The sequence below is a fragment of the Notothenia coriiceps genome, unplaced genomic scaffold (genome assembly GCF_000735185.1).
Source record: "Notothenia coriiceps isolate Sejong01 unplaced genomic scaffold, NC01 NC01_scaffold00025510, whole genome shotgun sequence".
In the NCBI taxonomy this organism is placed as follows: domain Eukaryota; kingdom Metazoa; phylum Chordata; class Actinopteri; order Perciformes; family Nototheniidae; genus Notothenia; species Notothenia coriiceps.
In genome coordinates, this window is record NW_011358211.1 from 63,206 (window position 1) to 84,667 (window position 21,462).

At 39.4% G+C, this 21,462-nt stretch overlaps 3 protein-coding genes across 3 annotated transcripts in view; all 3 read left to right on the forward strand.

Annotated features, from left to right (window-relative positions):
- The window catches only part of LOC104956174 (rho-associated protein kinase 2-like), a 41,453-nt gene extending 38,037 nt beyond the window's left edge, over positions 1-3,416 (forward strand). The window contains exons 30-32 of the mRNA XM_010783629.1: positions 196-508; positions 1,712-1,813; positions 2,606-3,416. Of these exons, the coding sequence (XP_010781931.1) occupies positions 196-508; positions 1,712-1,787 (389 nt within the window). The 3' untranslated portion in view covers positions 1,788-1,813; positions 2,606-3,416. The remainder of the gene's footprint in view (positions 1-195; positions 509-1,711; positions 1,814-2,605) is intronic.
- A 1,931-nt stretch (positions 3,417-5,347) lies between these two features.
- LOC104956169 (leucine-rich alpha-2-glycoprotein-like) lies at positions 5,348-6,685 on the forward strand. Its single transcript, XM_010783624.1, has 2 exons — positions 5,348-5,398; positions 5,663-6,685. The coding sequence occupies exon 2, from the start codon at positions 5,665-5,667 to the stop codon at positions 6,661-6,663; it is 999 nt and encodes a 332-aa protein (XP_010781926.1). The 5' UTR covers positions 5,348-5,398; positions 5,663-5,664; the 3' UTR covers positions 6,664-6,685.
- A 2,433-nt stretch (positions 6,686-9,118) lies between these two features.
- LOC104956175 (leucine-rich alpha-2-glycoprotein-like) lies at positions 9,119-10,136 on the forward strand. Its single transcript, XM_010783630.1, has one exon. It carries the CDS (start codon positions 9,119-9,121, stop codon positions 10,106-10,108), a length of 990 nt encoding a protein of 329 aa, XP_010781932.1. The 3' UTR covers positions 10,109-10,136.
- The last annotated feature ends 11,326 nt before the right edge of the window (positions 10,137-21,462 follow it).

Consider the following 21,462-nt stretch of genomic DNA (forward strand, 5'->3'; position numbering starts at 1 on the left):
TTTCTCTAACAGGGCTTCAAAAGAGGGGTTTGAGCAGTAAGAGCCATGGCTACAATGGGTGATCTGTTTGGTATTTTGAAAAAAAAACTTCACAGACATGTTTTGTATAGGGATGGCCCTAAAATATATTTTCAAATATAGCATGATAGGTCCACTTTAAGTGAACATCACAACCATTGTGCTTGTTTCCCGGAGATCATCTAACAAATATGTTTTTTTCTTCCGCAGTGAACTATGACATCTCCACTGCCAAAGAGCTGCTTCTGCTGACCGGCTCTCAGGAGGAGCAGCAGCGCTGGGTCGCCCACCTCCTCAAACGCATCCCGAGGAAACACCCGACCATGAGTCCTCCCACCGCAACACAAAACAACCACCCTGACCCACCGCCGCGCCTGTCTCCTCGAAACTCCCCGAGACCCTCACCCAAGGTTTCGCCTCGTCTGTCGGCCCATCGCGGAGCCATCAAGATCCAGCCCGGCAGACAGCAGCCGTCCTCAGGGAAGCCCAGGTGAGGACAAGGAACATTTTACTGCGTACAGATACACTTATATTAAAACTCAGTTTGTTTTCAGTGTTAACATGACTTGAATGACTGTTTTCCCACGATATGGTCATGTAAACTCAATATGGAGGAAATGTAGCACTTGTTATTTTCAGGTTTAATAATTCCACAATTTTTTGAAATTCATTTTGCATTATTATAGCAGGTATGTTGGCAACAAGGGGAAAGCTATATAAAGAAAAAAGCCACCTACACAGTGAGATGTTCCCCAAAAACAGTTTTTATTAAGAGTCGCTTTGTCGTTTAATTCCTGTGAAGACAAACTGGTGAAATACCGTAGCTGTACAATATTTTTAATAGTAAAACTCCAGGAATTATTTTATTATTATTTTCTATGTTTTGATTGTTAAATGTCAGATACCAAAACATTAAATGTCATTATAAAGTTACCATTTACACTGCATTTACTTTTGGACAACTAATCTGCTAATCTCCTAATTTCCTTTTTATGTCACAAGATGCCTTTTATGTATGGTGTCCTTTTGCATTGAGAAACATTTCTTGTGTGTACAAATATCAGGGTGAAAATCTTTATATTTTTGCTTATTTTACAAAATATAATTGTATTTTTCTGTAAAAACGGAATCAACAATTTTAACAAAAACCCTAATCTTGTTTTCTCTTCTGATGATTCTAAACCCTGTGCACTTTAAAGGGGCCTAAATCTGTGGCTCACCAATTTGTTGCTTTAAGATCCCTGAACCATTTACATAACGATGTAGCAGCTCAAACATGGCCTCTCACAGCGTCAGTAACAACCTAATAGTAGAAGGAAACCATTTTAAGTGTTGCTAACTGCCACCATCTTGTAAAAGTTTGCTTTCTCCTCCACAACCTAACTGGCTCTCATCCCTCAGCGCTGGCCCCATGCTCCGTATCATCCTCCACTGACCTCTGACCCAACCTTTCTAACGTCTCTCATGCTGGGAGACAGTAAGTAACAGAGCTTGTCACGCCTGTCCGTCTCCATAACGATGTGCTGCCGTGTCCATTAACACTCACCCCAGTATAACAAGTATTACCCAATCAGTCGGTTAACTCCTTGCAGCTCTACACTGCCCCCTGCTGAACCGGGCATGTATTACCCTGGCAGTTTATGAAGCTCGATAGGCTTTTGACCCTTCGGTAAACCTCATACTTACTTTTCAGATTGCTTGAGTTCGGCCTCAGAGACTGGAGTTGGCCATTGGATGATGATGATGATGATGATGATATGTTCTTCTGAATGAAGTGAAAGAGGGGGGTCAGAGGGTAACTGGACCTCTGCATGTGTTTGCCGTGTGCAGGCAGCCTTACTGGAGACAGAGACATGCTTTTTTGTGATTTCTAAATTGACAGCTGAGTGGAAACATGAACTCTATGAATGTCATCGTGGCTACAACGAAAGTAACAATTATTTCTGCACTAAGCTGACATTTTTGAGAATAATGATTTGAGAATTGGTCTGCATGTTTGAAGGAAGTCAAATGTTAAAGAAATAGTTGGTCATTTGGGGGAATACACTTCACTTTCCTGCAAAAAGGTAAGTGATGGTACCAGTCAAATATCTGTACATTCAATATGAAGCTGCAGACAGTTAGCTTAACTTAGCATGAAGACTGTAAACAGCTAGTCTGGCCCGTCCACAGATTACACATGTTGCCTTCCAACACTCTATCTCACTCAAGCAAAAAGTTATTTAGGAATAAAATAAGCCAGGCTAGTTGTTTCCAGTCTTTTTACTAAGCTATATGTCTGCTGGTTGTATCTTTACTTTACTACTGTGAGTGGTATCAATCTTCTCACTAAACTGTGAGCAGAAAGCGGTACGCATATATCGCAAAATGCTTTTAATATTTCACTTCTTTCAAACATGCAGACTTAAGATGAATCCATCTGCTCTTTTTGCATTTTACTCACGCATTGTGTGGCTACTGGAAAGCTTCCTGGTTTAATATGTGTGGATTTTGTGTGGGCGTGCCTTTTGAAGTCCAGCCATTCTGTTGGTAGCATCACCAGGTGTTCACATCCTTTTCTTTCTCTCCCTTTTCTCTCTCTTCACAGTTAACCCTGGCTCATCAAAGATGTGTATTTTCATCTTTATGGATAAACACCCGCAGCCTGGACTCAGTGCCTTCATGTGTTATTTCATCAGGGCAGTAGACTGAAAAGAACCCTGCTAATCATGGACAGAAACATTCACAGAGACTGGCTGTCGTCATGAGAACTGAGGCTGCCTTTGACATTTTAACAAGATGAAAATGAGCAGTCATATTAGAGTGAGACTACATCCAAAGAAAAAGTTTTATAAAACGGATTAAAAGTGCTTTATTTATAACCATCATGAAAAAACATGGGCGTTTTATTCTGTCAGATGCAGTGGATGACATGGATTTATGTTTGTTAGGCATGTGTGTGAACATTTGTATATAGGATTAAGAGGTCTGCGTATTGTAACACAGAAAGCTTAGCTCATAGAATATGATTATTTGTATGGATGTCAGTCAGCAGCACATTATACAGTATGCTTGCCTTATAAATGAATAAGGTTTTCATTACACAAAGTAGACTTGTATAACATACGACAGAATAATGTGAATTGAATAGAAACCATGTGTTCTTTTCTCGCCATTCATGAAAATGACATTTAAATAAAGTTCTGTAACCCTAATAATGAGTAATTCATTTTTTATGTATTTTTTGAAATCCAATGTAGAGGTTTGAGAGATTTGTCTTGATATAACAAAGCATGACTATGACCCTAAAGATGTAATCAGTGTATTCATGTCTTGTTTGAAACCTTTCAAGGATTAAATACAAAAACTCCTCCCTGCACTATAATCACATCAAAAGCAGCGGGAGTAAATGAAATGGATACTGAATGAGTTTGTCTTGGGTTTTTTGACTGGAAGATTAAGGAAAAACCTTTTCCCCTGCTTCTCTGTATAGTAAGGTAGTGTCAGTGAATTCAGTTTCAGTTTTTTTCATTGTTCAAATAATAGTTTGACATATTGGGGAATACATGTATTCGCTTCATACCACCCAGCCGGTTAGCTTAGCAAAAAGACTTGATATGTGAAACTTGTGAACAACAAGCCCCTTTAAAGCTCCCTAAACATATCATGATTGTTTAAAGGGGCCCTAATATGCTAATTTCCAGGTTCATATTTGTATTTTGTGCCTTTATTGTGACATGCTTTAATGTTCAAAATGTGCTTTACTTTTCTCATACGGTGCTGCAGCACCTCTTTCCCCCCGCTGTCTGAAACCACAGTCCATTCAACTTTGATTTGTTAGCTCTTTTATGATTGGTCAACCGAGGTTTCACCCCTTAGCCAAGTATAATGTGTTGGATCGCTAGCCAAAATAAGAGTGAGTGTTATTTAGTTATGTCACAGAAGTAAACAAAGGAGTCAAGTGGAGGCGTTTCAGGCAGGGGGGGAGAGAAACTGAATTTTGGGATAGTAGACTTTGCAGACCAGCGTGCACAAAAACCTATAAAAACACACTACAGGAAATGGAAAGCCCAAAAAAGCATAATTCCTTTAACTCAATGCATTCTACCTAAATTATTTGTGAGGTATCAGTGAGCTCTTGGTCATCTAAAGATATACTCATTAAAAACTAATCTGTATTTTAGACTGTACAATACTGAATGTTCAGGTCATAAAATGAAGAATACCAAAAAAGACAATGACATTATAAACACAGAATGTTATAGAAACACTGCGGTGATCCTTGGCAGGTGTTAGATCGGGCTACTGTGTATTTTAGGAGAGTATTTGAACTCTACCAGAATAGGTCTGTCTATCTCGCAAGTGCACGTGGAGTGAGTGGGCTCGGCTGAAATAAATCTTTCAGAACAGCCTAAAGCCAACTGGCACTCATCATACATAATGTAATGGTTCGTCATGTTGCCCATCTGCTGAAATCATATTTCATACTGCAAGTCTGATCCATTCTGTCTATCAGCCGTGTGACTCTATGCTCTGCTTCAATACCCTGAAACCAGCTGCACTGACAGCGGCGACCTCATGTGGCACGCAGCCTTCACTCATCACTTTCTATATAGATTTTGATTTGCATTTCGGAAAATAAAATGTATTTCTTTCAGGAGTGTCAAAACAGTTTTGAAGTATTCATTTGAGGTCAATTTCATGCTGCTACTTTTTATCTGTAGGGAAATATTGTATTTTTTACTCTACTGCACTATTTTTACTTATTTACTCTTAACCTATGATTTTATATACAACACATGAAGATAATACAAAATGATTAATTATAAATTAAGGAAACAATGAGCTAATTAAAACAAGATTTACTTCAATGGTATAATTATATTCTATAAAGGGGCTATTTTTCTGCCTTGTGTTTTCTGCATTATTAAAATGATAATTACTGTATCTCAATGCTACTAACATTTTGAGCAAATTAAATCGATCTCATTTTTACATGGATGATTTTTACCTATGCCCTATTTCCTCCTTCCCATATCTAAAAAATCCAAAGTGCAAAATAATGTAAACATGTATTTCACTCCGTGGCAAACTATTAGAATCATAAACTTCATATGCTCACATTAAAGCACACACTTAAACATCATACTTGACAATTATCATAAATGTAAAATGTTATTCAATAAACTATAAACTAAGTGTCCAGGTTTTGTACTTTCCCTGCAGGTTAGAGTCTCACAATCTGTTGCAACTGCCTGTCCTTGACAAATGACTGTTTTGAGCACATCCTTGTTTACTTAATAAGTAATGATTACATCGGGTGATTCTGCTCCCCAAATGACTCAATCATTCGCAAGTGACTGCTGCTGAATCTGATATAAGGAGCGGTTGGAAAACCACAGTAAGTTTTATTTTGTTACTTAGGGAATCGAAATCTTGTATATGGACAAAACTTCTATTATTATTAACAAAAGTCTTATTTTGTTACTCGTGTACATACATTTTACTCTAATGTAGGCTACATACGTTTTATGTTGTTGTTTATGTGCATTAACATCATACACTGGAAATAATTTGTATGTTTTGCAGTGCTGAAATACCTTGAGATATTTGATCCATTTATGTTATTTTTCTGGATCATTAACTCTGTGTCCTCTTCTCCTAGAAATGAAGTCCTGGTGTGCCCTCGCTTTCCTCTGCTTTGCATATTTCTTCCATGGCGCTCTCTCCTGTCCGCCACTTTGCAAATGCTACCACAGAAGAGCTGAGGTGGTCTGTAATGCAGTTCCCATGACAGAGTACCCCTCAGAGGGATTACCGAAGAACACCACCATTCTGACCATCCAGTTTACAAACATCACCTCGATCTCCGAGCTGCACCTAAACGCCACGCCTCGGCTGCGAGGGCTGCACCTGTACAGTAACCACCTGCAGAGCCTCACCCCTCATCTCCTCAGAGGCGTTCCTCTCATCAACACGTTGGATCTTACAGGAAACAGACTGAGCGACCTGCCTGCAGGCGTCTTTAACCCCGCCCCGCTCAAGAACTTGGTGCTGAAGAATAATCGTATTGAGATGGCGGAGGCTGAGTGGCTCCCTGATAACAGCAGCATCACCTGGTTGGACTTATCTGGGAACAGTCTAACGAAGGTCCCGACTGCTCTGCTTCAGAAGCTGCCCCACCTGGAGACACTGGACATCGCCAACAACCGTCTGGAGAAGTTCTTTGCAGATTCTCTGGTCCCACTGACCAAACTAGAGAGGCTGAACCTGCAAAACAACAAGCTCGAAACCCTGGATCCATCCGTACTCCATAGCACCCGTAACCTCACCTATCTGTTCCTCTCTCGAAACAAACTCAACAAACTCCCCCAAAACGTATTTCAAGAGCTCACTCAGCTCAGACACCTGAGCCTGGATGACAACCAGCTGAGCCACATCCCTGCAGGTTTGCTGGAGCCCCTGAGCTCTCTGGACGAGGAGGGGCTGGACCTGACCAACAACCCCTGGCACTGTGACGGGAAGGTGGAGTACCTCTGGAGGTGGCTTCAGAAGAACAAGAAGAAGGTCTTCCTGCCAGAGACCATCACATGTTCCCGCCCACAGCCTCTGGCGGGGCGCTCAGTAATGTCGCTGACATTAAGTGAACTAAATCTGTGGTCTTAACTTTTTCCATCCTCATACTGGTTAAAATCCATTAAATGATATACCCAGTTCAGCTGTCTTATTTTACAATCACTGAAACATGTTCTTTTGTCAATATCCCTAAATGTATTATTGAATATGGTGCGAGTAAAGAAAGCTTCTAAGAATTTCTGTCGATCTGTTAATTGCGCACAAAATGCGTTAAGCCAAATATGACGCAACAGCCACAAGACATTTCGCTTAGCTTAGCATTAATGCTGGAAACAGAGGGAAACTTGGCTATAACGAATTCCCTTACAAACACCATGAGACTTCATCAAATCATCATCATTTTGTATGAGGTTAGCAAACCAGATATAATGTGTGAAGGGAATACTCAATATCACCATGGTGCATTTGAGACTTCCCCATTTCCCCCCAAAAAATCTGAGATTTAAAAATTCAAAGATTTAATACATTGTTATTACATAGTGATTATAACATTTTCAGAAAGCTAATCCCTTTCTCAACAATATGTTTCAGTGAATGGAAAAAGTATTTGGATAATAATGAAATTATGGCAAACTATTTGTACCATGTCCACACTGCCATGGAAGGCTTGCTGACAGCAGGGTGGGCAAAGGTACAAATTGTTTGCCTTAATTTAATTTGTATTCAAATACTTTTTCCATTAACTGAAATATATTATTTATGGAAGGCTTGCTGACAGGGTGGACAATGACAGGGTGGACATTTTTGGCTAATATTAGCATTTAATGAGCACATGGTGGACTTTCAGTTAGCAACATGATTCAGTTAGCAAGGTGACTGTATTGTTTAACAAATATATTTCGAAGTTCTGAAATGTTTTTATATTAATTGACATTTCCCTATGACAGAGTGGACATGTTAAGCTTGACAACATCCAACTACTTTACTCACATAATATGATTACAATTTTGAAATACAAGTTCAAAAACGTACTTTGCAACTAGCCAATGTCTCAAACCTCCATTGAGGAAAGACAACATGGTGGGTAGTGATATCACTGAAATCATCAGAGGGTTTTTTATGGGGCAGTTACCCCTTAATGACAGGGTGGACAGCAAATGTGAGGGACACATGCAAAATGTTCAATATTATTATGAAAATAGAATATACATGATCAAAATGACTTGTTTTATTAAATAACTCGTTGTGGACAATAAAACCATATAATTATGTTTTAAATGTAGTATGATTTAACCACCACACACTAGTTAGCAGAGCAGTGTGTGGGACATGCCAAAATCACGTACATCCAATGAAAAAATAAGGTATAAAATGAAGGAAACACATTTCAAGAGACTTATCATTGTACTGATATGTGTGTAAATGTTTGGCCTTTTATAATAAGACCTCAGAGTTGTCATTGTTCTGCTGCATTTTCATGATAACTGAGTGATTCTGATGGGGACACCAAAGTTACTTTATAGACAGTGATATTGTCACTGTTGGCTCGCACTGACAAGAAACGAGAAGTGTGAGGCTGTTAAAGCAATAGTGTTTTAAATAGGAAGGAGGCAGGTTTGTTAGTATGTGACCATAAAACTATAAATAAATGCTCGTGCGAGGGTTTTGATACATTTTTGCTGTGTGCTGCCCCCAATTTACTTTATTTTGTCAAGGATTTCCTCCCACTTCTGGATATTTCTCCACTGTTGAAACGTGAGGAAAAAAACGAATTTTCTTCCAAAAGTTCAAGAAAACATAGGGCGAGTAATTGTTATCCAAACGATGATTTTGTGGTTCAAGTATACCTTAAATAAATAAGCTTACGAGGTGCTGGTATGCTTATTTCTGACAGAGCTGTTTCCCCTTGTTTCCAGTATTTAAGATAAGCTAATTAGCTAATGTCTGAAGCCTCACAATGAATTGAATTGATCTTCCCTATAACTCTCAGCAAGTAAAAAAATTGTCTAGTATTGTCGGTCTGTTAGTTGTGTATGCTCTTTAAAAGTGAAATATAAACACCAACATTGTGTGATTAATAAAAAAGGATTGAAGCGTCAAATCAAAAATACCTCATTCATTCCGTTATTTTTGCCCACATCAAAGACACTCAATAATATATACTGTAGTGCTGCATAAGAATCAGGCAGGAGTGGGAAAAGAAAATATTGATTTGTGTGTGTGGTAACATCTTTACTTTTGGAAATAACAGAAAAAAGTAACCACTCACTGGTTGATGAGCTGGTTTGTTTGCTTGGTTTTGTTTGCCTCTTGCAACATTTTGTTCTGACTCATTGCTGGGAACAAATTCACTCAGCTATAAAAACCCAGTCTGTGATCAACAATCGAAGGAATTCTCCCGTGCCCTTAAAGTAAGATTATGCATTTATGATTTGTTTTTAAAATGCAGTGATATTACTTGTGACCCTTTGTAGTAGGATAATGATGTTTGCGTGATTCTGTGTGAATCTGCTTCTCACACTGAATGTTTACTCTTTTTTTAAAGATGAACCTGTGGATGTTCCTTACCTTCTCTTCACTGGCTGGATGCGCCCACTCCTGCCCCGATTTCTGCTCCTGTTCCTTTCCACCTTCAGGTGCAGAGGTGCTATGCAGCCAGAGCTCCCTTAGGAATTTCCCTGTAGACGGTTTACCCTCCAACACCAGTCGAATATCGATCCAATCAACCAAACTCAGCAGTATCACAGCCAGCCATTTGAGCGCTGTGCCCCTTTTAAACAACCTCCAGCTGTATCACAACAACCTGACGAGCCTTCCTTCCGATCTACTGAAGAACGTTCCTCACTTGAACGAGTTGGATCTGACAGGAAATCAGCTGGTTCATCTTCCTCCAAATGTCTTCAGCCACGCTTCACTTCGGAGTCTTGTGCTGAAGAATAACCTGATTGAGGTTGCTGACGCTGAGTGGGTTCTTGGCAATAGTAGCCTGACCTGGCTGGACTTGTCTGGAAATCTTTTAACAAGTGTACCCGTCGCTCTGCTTCAGAAACTGGCCAATCTGAAGAATCTAGACCTGAGTGACAACAATCTGCAAGACCTACAACCAGGCGTCCTGAAGAACCTGCACCGCCTGGAGACACTGAACCTCGCTGGTAACAAATTAAGATCCTTGAAACCTACAACGTTCTCCCGCAACCCCAAACTATCACAACTGTTCTTACAGGAGAATCATCTCCAAGAGCTGCCGGAGACTCTTCTCCACGGTCTTCAGCATCTTCAGCTTCTAATGCTCAATCAGAATCAGCTGCAGTGTTTACCCCCGGGGCTGCTGGACAGAAACTCGTCTTTCCAGGTCATTCTAAGCGGAAACCCCTGGGTGTGCGATGAGAAGATGGAGTATCTGTGGAAGTGGCTCACTGTGTATCCTCAGAATGTCGTCTTTTTGGAAGAGGTGGCATGTGCAGGACCTGAAGCTCTTAAAGACCGGAAAGTGGTCTCTTTAACTCGCAATGAGCTAGGACTGACTCAAAAATAAGTGATGAAAAACAGTGCAAATTAATTCTGTTTACCCTTTTACATTTGGATATAAACTTATTTCAAATGATTTTTTTTTTTTTCTGTTTGTATGTCAGAAATAAAACTTTGCAAATCATTATTATTCAGCATTATTTTTTTATATTTATTATACTTGATCTCTCCATTGGTGGGATATTGTCAGCCGACAGGGTGGCGTGAGACTCTCAACAACAAAAAATAAATAAAAAAGCTGAATTTACTATTTAAAGGTGACCCATCATGCAAAATGCACTTTTAAACATCTTTTATACATGAATATGTGTCCCCGGTGTTCCAGGGAACTCACCAAGTGTCAGAAAACACAACCCTCTCTATTTTCCTCCATACCCAAATCTCTTAAAAAGGGGCTGCAACGGATCTGATACAGACTGATCCAGATTTGAACACTTCTATGACGTCACAGAAGTGGCGCTACGGCTATTGGGCCAACTCCACCAATCAGGAGGAGACAGCCACGGACATTGCCGTTCCAAAGCGCTGGAGACGCTGTAGTACATATGCCAGGCCTGTAGATGGTGCTGTTCTCACAGAATCAGCCCATGAAAAGACAGTGTTCAATTCAGCGAAATGAGGAATGGCTAAAATGCATGATCTGTTTGGTATTTTGAAAAATAAAAAGTATAAATATGTCTTATATAGGTATGGTCCTACACTATATTATTCAAATATAGCATGATAGGTCCACTTTAAGAAACAATTTACCTAAACGATCCCAGCCAAAAAATCTATCAAGTCAAATGATGATCGTTAATATATTCTGGTTATATTGATTTGTGATGCACATCATTGAGATGATGGGTACTATAATTCAAAGTATGGACAAACTAGGTTGTTAATCATACTCTCTTAATGGAAAGCATGGTCCAACAAAAGCTGTGACCAAGACATGAAATGGGCATTTAAGAATCGCAACAAATCAAAGCGTTCTTCCCTCCTTCCTTGTGGTTTCTTAGTTTCTTCCATTGAGTTCTTAATCCAACGAATGCGTCTCACTTGGAGTTGGTTGCATCACAGATTGCTGCATTGTTTCAGTCGTGCCCTTTTGTTTTTAATGATGTTGTTCAGCACGTGGGAGTGTGTGGGCAGTGCAATCACTGATTCTTCTAGCTTACCTCTGCTGGGTGTGTTTAAATGTAAGTTTCTCTTTCTTTAAGTCTTTCTCTCATTCTGTGTTTGAATATCCACACACATGTCCCCAAGCCTTGATCACAGTGAGTGCAACCTAAATGTAATTTATTACTGTAATAAAATAGAACACATTGCCCTGTCAAGAGGCAGGTACTTGTGAAAATGAAACCGTATTTATAAAAGCTCCCAAAAGAGTGAAGGGTAAACTCATAGAGGTGTAATGTATGTCTTTCATTTCACCTCTGAATTGTATCCTGGAGGTTAAAGGGTTAGGAAGTGTGAGTAAGATCATTCCTTCTGGTTGGAAACATCTGCTTTGGTGAAAGTGAACCAATAACTATTGCTGTTCTTTGGGGAGAGACATTTAATCTCCATCTTAGTTATCCCCCAGGCTGTGATGTTTTTCAAGTGTGTAATGGCACACAGGTTGTTCCTTGGATAAATGAGAATGGTTAGTTTGGAATAATGGAGCCGCTCTGGCTCAGTACTGTCAGCTAATGATGACTGACTGACACTGAAATCTAAAAGGTCAGGCTAACACTTGGAAATGACTGTGGCCTTTCTGACTTGGTGTTATAATAATTGAGACATTATCCTCTTTGAGTGCTGCTCATTAGCACATATCATATCAGTGCAATAATGATTTGACAAATACGTTTGAAATACACACAATTTTCTTATATTCATCTTCTTCCCTTATCTCTCTATGGACATCTACAACAAATTATTTCCATTTTGACTTATGCTCCATTACATTTCATATGGATATTATTGATTTTACATGGACACTTTTATTTAACAGCTTTAAATAGAAAGTCACTCTGCGGTGGGCTGCTGAGTCAGACTCTTGATATAAAAGTGAATATGAAATAGCAGCCTATGAGCCCTTTTGATACGAATTGTATTAGACATAAACGTGTTCCTAGTCTTTTTTTTGCATGCAACCTTTCCTGTCTCGAGGAAAAGGGTTGTTGACTCACTGCCAGCTCACAGGGAGCGAGCGAATCCTCAATATCCGCTCCTCAGGAGGATACCCACGGTCCACTCAGACAGCACGGTCTTCGGTGTAAATGTCCCGGGTTGTCAGGTGTTGATATTGTTCGTGGTAGGAGACTGACGTCGTTTGTCTATCAAAATGTCTTGTTTCCCGCGCCTTCCTCGGAGCAGGATGCAGCTCTCAAAGTTAACCCAGGTATTTCACACAGGTGCAGGGGCGCCCTAAGAGGGTGAAAAGTTAGGACAATTCTAAGGGCCCGTGACTGACAGGGGCCCAAACTATTTTAGAACATTAAGAAAAAAATGTTTAAGTAACCAATGTGATGTCTTGTCATGGGGCCCAAAACCCCTGGCGGCGCCCCTGCACAGATGTCACTAATGATGGCTAATGAGTCAGCCAACGCCCCCCAAAATCTCCAGAACAACACATTTGCAGATAAGTATTTTCCATGTTAAGACATTATAATATTTAATATATTTTGATAACAAATAGTTCTTGATCAAAATAATGTTAAATAAAAATAATAATTTCAATTTGAATAACTATTATACAAATATAATATTCATAATCATAAAGTAATAATTCGTATTTATAATCATATTTTTTGTTATCATTTATTTAAAATAGTAGCACTCACAAAAGGGCCATTGTGCAGTATACTACCTTTGGTCAAATCCACTTTTGCTAAGCTAAGCTAACCGAATGCTGATTTTAGCTTCATAAAGTAACATTTTTTCCATACATAAATTGTTAGATTGGTATCATATTGTCATCTAACTCTCCACTAGTAAAGCAAATTGGTGAATTTACCTGAATGTCAAACCCTCCCTTTACAAGATGTATAGTTTTGCTCCTTTGGCTTGAGGATATGAATGTTTCTTTAGCTATTAGAAATGAGTCAGCCATCCAACATAACTCATCCGTTTTATGAAAAAGTGTCCCTACAGGGCAGTCGAGGTAACTTCAGTGGGCTGAGGTAAAATTAATCACAGAGAAATACATTCCCAAGGCAAAGTTTCCCCTCTAACGAGACACGCGTTCATTAACTTGTTCACTGCGGCGGTGCATCTCTGTTCTTACACCTTGAAACTTTGAAGCTCACCTTCTGATGCTATGTGTGTTTATACTCGGGCTGATCTAAGAAAGAAGTTGCAGTCTCATTAAAAGCTTACCTGGAGGTGGGTGAGAGGAGAGGAGTCACACTGTTGCTGCCTTCAGAAGCATGAGGCCATTATGCAAGCACTTAACAGCAGTATAACACTCCCACTGCCCTTTATACACCTCCACACGTTTTTTTACTTAGCATTGACAGCATTTTGTTTATGCCTACAAACTAACATCCCTCATCTAGCTTGTTTAATCAATGTTGCCATTAAGCGGCTGAAGGTGGCGAGTGTGGCAAAATAGCAAGATCTTCATTTATCACAATCCTAGATGCATTGTATTCATCCTGATATGCTCATAAATAAACCCTGCACTTGACTACAAAAACACAGGGAAAGAAATGTGCTGTTACCTTGGTGCATTATCTCATTATTTGGGAAGAGAGGTGAGGAGATTGGTTGTTGTAAATGGCTGCACGCTCTCCAGGGAAATGGGCCATTAGAAAGCTCTTTCGATGGACGTTGCGTTTAACACCCTGCTACAAATCCAGCCGGCTTTATAGCTGGAACAAATGTGTTGATGGAGGCCCTCTCAATATCCCCACACAGCAACCACATGGAGAACACATTAACCCTAAAAGAGATGTAGCAGCTGCTTATCCATCAATATCGGAGCTGGGAGAAAGTGTGAAGTACAAACCAAAAATACCCACATGACAACAACACAACATTAATGGAGACACAAACAGCAGTGATGACGCATGTTAGGAGAGATGAAACAGCAATTATAACGTTCATATTTCCCACTTCGTGTTTATCTGCATCCAGCCGTGCTGTTTATTATTTTTATTTTACCTACTCAATCTTAAGCAATTAAAGTATAAGGAAATTGTTTTTGAATCAGACATAATTTAAAAGTTCCATTCAGAGAATTCATCAGCACTGTGTTTTTCCAAAATAAAAGCTGGGGGCGGTTTTCTAAAGAAAATAGTCATGTTTATTCAAAAGCTGCACTTAATTATAATGTTTTTTAATTTAACTAGTACATTTAACTTGAAAACTTTGCATTTTTTACTAGACTATTTTGTCATTGTAGTTGCAGATACAGGTGAATAATACAATATTTAATCTAAAATGTAAAAGATGCCATTATTAAAGATAACCTTGGAAGGAATTCACAGGCTACACAGCTGCATAATTTAAGTATACAGTATTTGTGTTCATTAAACCAAGTCTTTTGTTGGTAGCACTTTGACTGCAGTTTATATCTAAATTAAGTCAGTGAACTGATTTATAGCAATATCTATCTGTATGCTCGCCTACAGCATGACAAATTACAATGACATTGCATGCTGTCGGCAATACGATTTTTTTTTTCGCTTGTACGCGGAAGAGTGTGTCAGTTCTTGAAGATCCCCTTACAGATATGGAGGACCCCTTCTGTTTTTTGTCATTAGCCCACCCTCAGGAAACACAACAGCTTTGATCTAATTGACATGCTCATAGCCTCCTCAAAAGAAAATCACTGACATCTCTTACTCCTCCCCCAACTTCAACCATTCTCATCTGACTGAACACATCCTCCACTCTCTCTAATTACTACGTAAATATTCCTCCGCAGCGATGCTCTGTGTACGATCCCTGGAGCTTTGATCCGAGGTTGCTGTGAGAGGTAAAATCTTTCGAGCTACTTCCGTCGGCACTATTCCTTTTGTGTCCTACTCTGTAATTTGTCTTCCTGGGGACAGCAGATTGAGCCCCACACTGCAATCCATTGTAATCTCCCACAGTGACCCACGCATTGGACAATAGGGGGCGAGGGAGTTTAATTACCTCTGGGCCCAAAAGACAAGGACATGATATTCCTTCACTGTTTGATGTCTAAATCTCCTCGATGACTCCCCATATAGCCTACTTTGCTATAAATCTTCTCACTGACATTTTTTCCCACTGAGCTCATGGAATATCTTCAGGCTCCCTTTGTCCTATGCTCTTTCTGCAGTGCCAATATAAGACCTTTCACCTGTTGTTGGGGGGGTTGGCGTGGAGCCTCGTAGAGCCTGCAGCTATCAAAACGTTCATCATTGACCCATACTCTCACTCACAGTCATGACCTTGTTTTTACATGCTGTGAACACGTTTTGATAGCTGCAGGCTCTACGAGGCTCCACGCCAACCCCCCCAACAACAGGTGAAAGGTCTTATATTGGCACTGCAGAAAGAGCATAGGACAAAGGNTCAGGTTTCATAATGACATTGTTTGCCTCTACTGTGCCATGTTTCCATGCTTTAATGTTCAAAAAGGCAAAGGCACAAGCAAAGCTTAATAGGGCCCGTTAAACTGTTTGCCCAGAAATAATATTTATTAATGTAGTTACAGCATTTAACTCACCTTAAAACAATACTTTTNAGAGGCAAACAATGTCATTATGAAACCTGAAAATTAGATTAATAGGACCCCTTTAAGTATTGTTGCTATGCTAAGTGTTACGGTAGAGCGAAGGAAGCAGGACCCAAATGCAGATTAAACTGATTATACCTTTATTTCAAGGATAACGAATAGAACTTGGACAGACAGAACACTCACCGGTGAACACAGTCAACAACAAAAGACGAACCAACACTGAACACAGGAAGAGACAAGACTAAATACAGAGAGGGGTAATCACAAGACGAGAAACAGCCGGGCAGGGGAGGAGAAACACAAGGGCGACAGGTGAACACAATCAGACAATTAGACACACCAGGGAAACTAACGACAGGGAGGAAAAACACAGGAAGAAGGACCAGACAATATACAAGGAGGAAAACACCCATAACCAGATATACAAAACTAAAAACGTGACATAACATGAGAATCCTGACACTAAGTCCCTCACAGTTAGGAGTAAAAGTATGCTTCTTGGTATTTAACTAACTTTAAAAAACATGCATTTGACGCTTTTCTCTTAATATCTCTGTAAATAGTTAAATGGAATACCTCGTATTGAAATTAGAAGCTCAGTTTAAAAAAAGTATGTTTCTTGTACCTATATTAAAGTAGACATAAAAACATCTGTTATGTTGCTGTTTTGAAAGCCAAAGCCTTGATATAGATCTCATCTCTCCAAAGGGAATTTCCCTTTCATTGCAGCGATCCATCTTTGAGCCTTGATCTTACATTTTGCATTAGAGAGATGTTTCATTTTTCCTCTGAAATGTCACAAGGAGTGTCACTTTAGCCCGAGGCAGGTACCCAAGGCTTAAATTACAATAATACAAGGCTGTCACAATTTCACATGTGTGAGTAATGTTGTAACAGAGACAAGTCATAGCTATAACTCTAATTACACCCTCCTAAAAAATATAGTTTTTAGGACCCCACATCCCTAAATTAATTGCAATCATTGTCGCAAGCAACTGCGGGACAAGGATGTTCCACTCTATAAAACATCCTTGTCTGGGGATGAGATAATCAGCAGGGGTAGGTGTATCAAGAGCTGGTCAGATCAATCACTACGGCAACGGTCCCTCGAGGCCAATTTCCTTAAATAGATGTCCATACATTTATCAGCAGAAGAGACACAGGGCCACTAAAACATGGCTGATGCAGTGAAATGCAGTGAAATTTAAGTGAGGACTAACAGCAAAGGACATAAACTAAGTGACCGAGTGGGAAAGGAATAACAACTTGGAGCAGACAGTAAGCAGACCCAGTTTTAGCTCTTTATTATGCAGGTCGTTGTACACAGGAGAGCCAGAGTTTATTTCTTTTATGTGTTGTTGTTTATAGCCTTCTAATAATTAGATTAAAATGCAACGGGTGGATTGATTTTGAATAAACTTAGGCAGCTTTAACAGGCTTTGAACAAGTTATTTGAAGCAGTCTTTGGACCTCAAAGCCCAAGTTCATTTGGGGACTGGCAGAAATGTGAAGTGTGTTATTTCAGACAGTTCAAAGCAGTCAGTCAACACAACAGTAATCAAGAAGCAACACAAAACACACCGCAACTAAATAACAATTCAAACATCACAACATAATACATTACAGGGTAACAACATGAATAAATACATCAGGATTTCTCACTTTTAATTTACATATTCATAAGTGAGTGTTTACACAGGGGAACTCCACAGTCGAGTGTAAAGAAGGGATTTCACATTATTTTCAGCCCTCTGTGAAGTTGGTTTAAACAAAGCCTGAGGGAAACAGTGCTGCATCACTCGTGTGACCTTCACTGCTGAATATCAATGATATTTTGAATTTAACCTTTAGAGGAATATTTGATCAGGAGATCATTTAAACGCTTTGGCTTTCAAATCAAAGCTGGAATGATGTGGTGAAAATCATAGCTTAGCGTAAAGACTGTCAGCAGGAGGAAACGGCTAGCTGTACTGTTATTTTGTGTGTTGAATAGCTTGTATAGCTGCTTGTGGGCATCTATGTTGGACATTATTTAGATGAAGTGTTTCTTTTGTATCGATTCAATGTGAGACAACAGACCCACGCTGCAGGCTAGACAGTAATTCATTCCTGTTTTGTAGGCTTTTGAAACAATAACAAACAAAACCAATAGAATATAATGAGAGAATGTAATGGGTTCGACCAATATAACAAGTTCATTTACAGTTTGATTGCTTTCCGTGGTTTACTGTTCAATCTATAATTATAATCAGGTATTTTCCACGAGGCAGGATCTGATGTTGGATAACTTTCCCTGAGTTTTTATTCACAGAAACGTGGCTTCTTCTTGGGGCGGCAGTGGACTGGTAGAGGGCAGGGATGTTATGGAGATATTAAGTAGGAGCCACCACACATTTCTTTAGTGAGTAAAGGCCACATCACCTCCTTGAGGCTCAGCATTTAACTGTGATGGCCTGGAGCCGCCGGGTTTTTATTTCACATAAAAGGCACAGCAGTACTCGCCTCGGGTAACAACCTGAAAAAAGAAGAAGATAGAACTTGCCAGCCGAATCTCAAGAGCTCCCGCAGAGACTGGGCAGCGTTTAACTTTTCTTCCATATTCTTTATGCGAACGATTTTCTGCACACTGAATATTATGTCTACTGAGTCTACACTATCTATCACACATTTGCACACACTATATTATCATCCAAAGGTAATACAAGACGAATGTTATCCATTCGGATACTCACGGCTGGTTTAAAAATAAATAGGGGATTCACTCACAGTATCAGTACACCCTCAGCTATCACTCAGTATTCTCCTGCCGCTGTCTTTGAGCAGAACTTTATAGTGTTTGCAAAAACCCTCATTCAATTCTCTGCAGGAGCTTTGATTCAGATCACATCTTTATTTGTCAGTCTTACGAAAAAGAAACCGGCTCACCAGTGACATCTCTTTTATAGGTAGATCTCTCTACTCATATTCTACTTCTTACATTTTCCAGGGTTATGTACCAGCAAACAGCAGATGGCTGCACTCACTGGTCAGTCTCTGGGATCAGAGCCAGAGTCATAGATTTGAAATGAGTCCTATTTGTATTGGCACAACTGAATTGGCTTTAATGTTTAACACTTTACATTGACATCTTGAAAGAGTATGGCATAGTCAGCTGCAAGACTATTTAGTAATGCATCTGAAACAATATACTGTCAGGGCATAAGCTACTCAAAATGTTATTCTTTTCTGCAGGGGCCATGAAAGTGCAGACGTGATGATTTTGCAAGAGTCGATCAGGACTGCTGGGAGAAGTGATAAGGTTAGTAGAAAGAGAAGATGTGGAAATAGGTTTTTCTGCAGATTTTTAGAAGGTTTTTTTGCTTTTATAGAATACGGTCAAACAGCTAATTTGCACACAAAAGTCACTTTAAGATTTCTGCATACATGGACATAGAGATACAAATTAACTCATGAAAACATTGTTATAAAAAAAGTCCCTTTTAATTATAACTTGGCAGTCATGTCTTTCATCAAGTCAACGTGGCTTTTAAGCTGTCAATCTGTTTAGATACTTCTTTAGTTTCAGACATTCATTATTTCAGGGGAATAATTGAGTAGTTTTACGTGTCAGAACAAAGAGACGGATACAGAGACAAATGGAAAGGCCATTGACGCCATTATCATGACTTCTTATTTGCTGTTTTGACCTTGGACTCTTGCTTTCTGTCATTTCTTTACCTTTCAAATGCCACGTAGAATGGAGGGACAGAGATAATATGAATAGAAGGAAATATTAAATTGTATGTAATTATTGTCATGCAATTTTATCCCGCTCTCTGCCTGAATCGAAGTGCTTCAGGCTGCACCTACGCAGCGGTTTATACATAAACTGTTAAAAGAATGAAACTCATTTGCTCCTAAAGCATGTTTTTTCTCTTGCTTTCCAATATAACATAAGGGATACTACCTTTTCCTTCTCCTGCAGCTGAAAATATCTTTCAAACAGAGATAGTGCACGGAGGGGATGGGCTGTTAAGCCATATCATTATGCAAACATATTCTTATTCAAATGAATGTGTTTGACCAACTACTGCAGGATATAAATCCATAAAAGATATCCCATTTCTACCATTTGAGGGGAGAAATAATCTGCTTTTAGTATGGCCTTGAGAGCAATCTCTTCTGGATGTGTTTTGAATGCCTAACGTTCTTCTTTTCTATTTGTTGGTCTTATTTTCTTTCCTCATATTGGAAATCTTAGTCTTTGAACATTTCACTTTATTAGATTTCTCAGTCTAAAACGCAATCATAATACTTAATTTTTTTGACTGAAACTCTCAGATATAGTGGAAATTGAAATTAGAAATGTGAAAGGACAATTTTCTTCTCCTATTACAGTTACTTTTTAACAGTTGTAAAACAATCATTAAAAAGCAATAAAGATCCTAACACCGAAGGACTCTTTAGGAACGTGCTCGCAAAACCAATTTAACTCAAGTTTGTAATGAACCTCCATTTGTATGTACCATTTGTTTCCTACAGGGATTCCCCTATTTTTAGATGTGTGGAGAAGAAGATCCCCGCCCTAAAGGTCAACAGAGAGGGGAGCAGGGAGAGGCAAGAAAGGTCTCTGTGTGTCCATGCTGTCATTAAAATGGTTGGGCTAACAATAACTCAAGACAGTACGTCACCAGAAAACAATCGGCACGACTCATCTGGATGGGACACGTGAGTTTCAGGAAACATTTTGATCGCCTTAAACACTTTAGATGGCACCTAAGTATTTCTAATGTGATAATGCTTGTTAGTGTATTGTATAAAGTGTTTGAGGGTTGAGGCAGAATGTCATATCCTGTTTATTCACAGCATCCTCCGAGCCGGATACATAATTTAACACTAGATATAATGACATTTTAAAGTGTGATATGGAAACAAACATAGCATGCTATAGACTTTGCCTCGTTAATTATTCTTCCTACATAAAAGCAAGATGTAAATACCAGTACACCTAGAATAGGGAAGTAATATAATTGCCAGAACTTTCCTCGAACACACACGAACACAGAAAGGCATCTTTTTAGACTTTTCTGTGTTGCCTATAGACAGGCATCGGACATATTTGAATTCAAAGGCACAAGAGACAAGTACAAATGTTGTCCACCATTTCTTCAAAAATGGTCTAAAAAACTAAAAGTAAAGCCTATGTCTCAAAATAAATTGCCTATAATAACCAACATTCTCACAATGACTCTGACTATTCTTGTGAAGGGATAATGAGCACAGTTTTGACTAAAGGCCCAGGAATACCTCTCATCTTACACACCCACTGAATGCTGCAGATGACCAACATGTGGGTGTACAAACTGGTGATTAGCCAGCGTATCGCAGCAGTTCACTGCATCACACATGGCTGTGGGTATACGGGTAAGGAAGTGTGTTTGTATGCAATTATATGTGTGAACTTGAAGGTAGGCGGTGGAGAGGAGAGGGGATGTTTGTACAATGCAGTGTGTTTGTATATCTAAATTTGAACCTGAAGTCGCATGTGTATTTACATTCATCTGCTGGAGGAGCATTGTTCTGTTACACAATACACGCCTTTGACATTCCGGCTCCGCCTGTCAGCGGTCACAAAGGCCTTTCTCCCGGGCTTTGACATGTGTGAATCTGCTGCTGGCCTGCAGAGATAGCAGTGCTGTTAA

Coding starts and splice junctions, on each gene's coding strand:
- LOC104956175 (XM_010783630.1), top strand. CDS start 9,119: ATGAACCTGTGGATGTTCCTTACCTTCTCTTCACTGGCTGGATGCGCC.
- LOC104956169 (XM_010783624.1), top strand. CDS start 5,665: ATGAAGTCCTGGTGTGCCCTCGCTTTCCTCTGCTTTGCATATTTCTTC.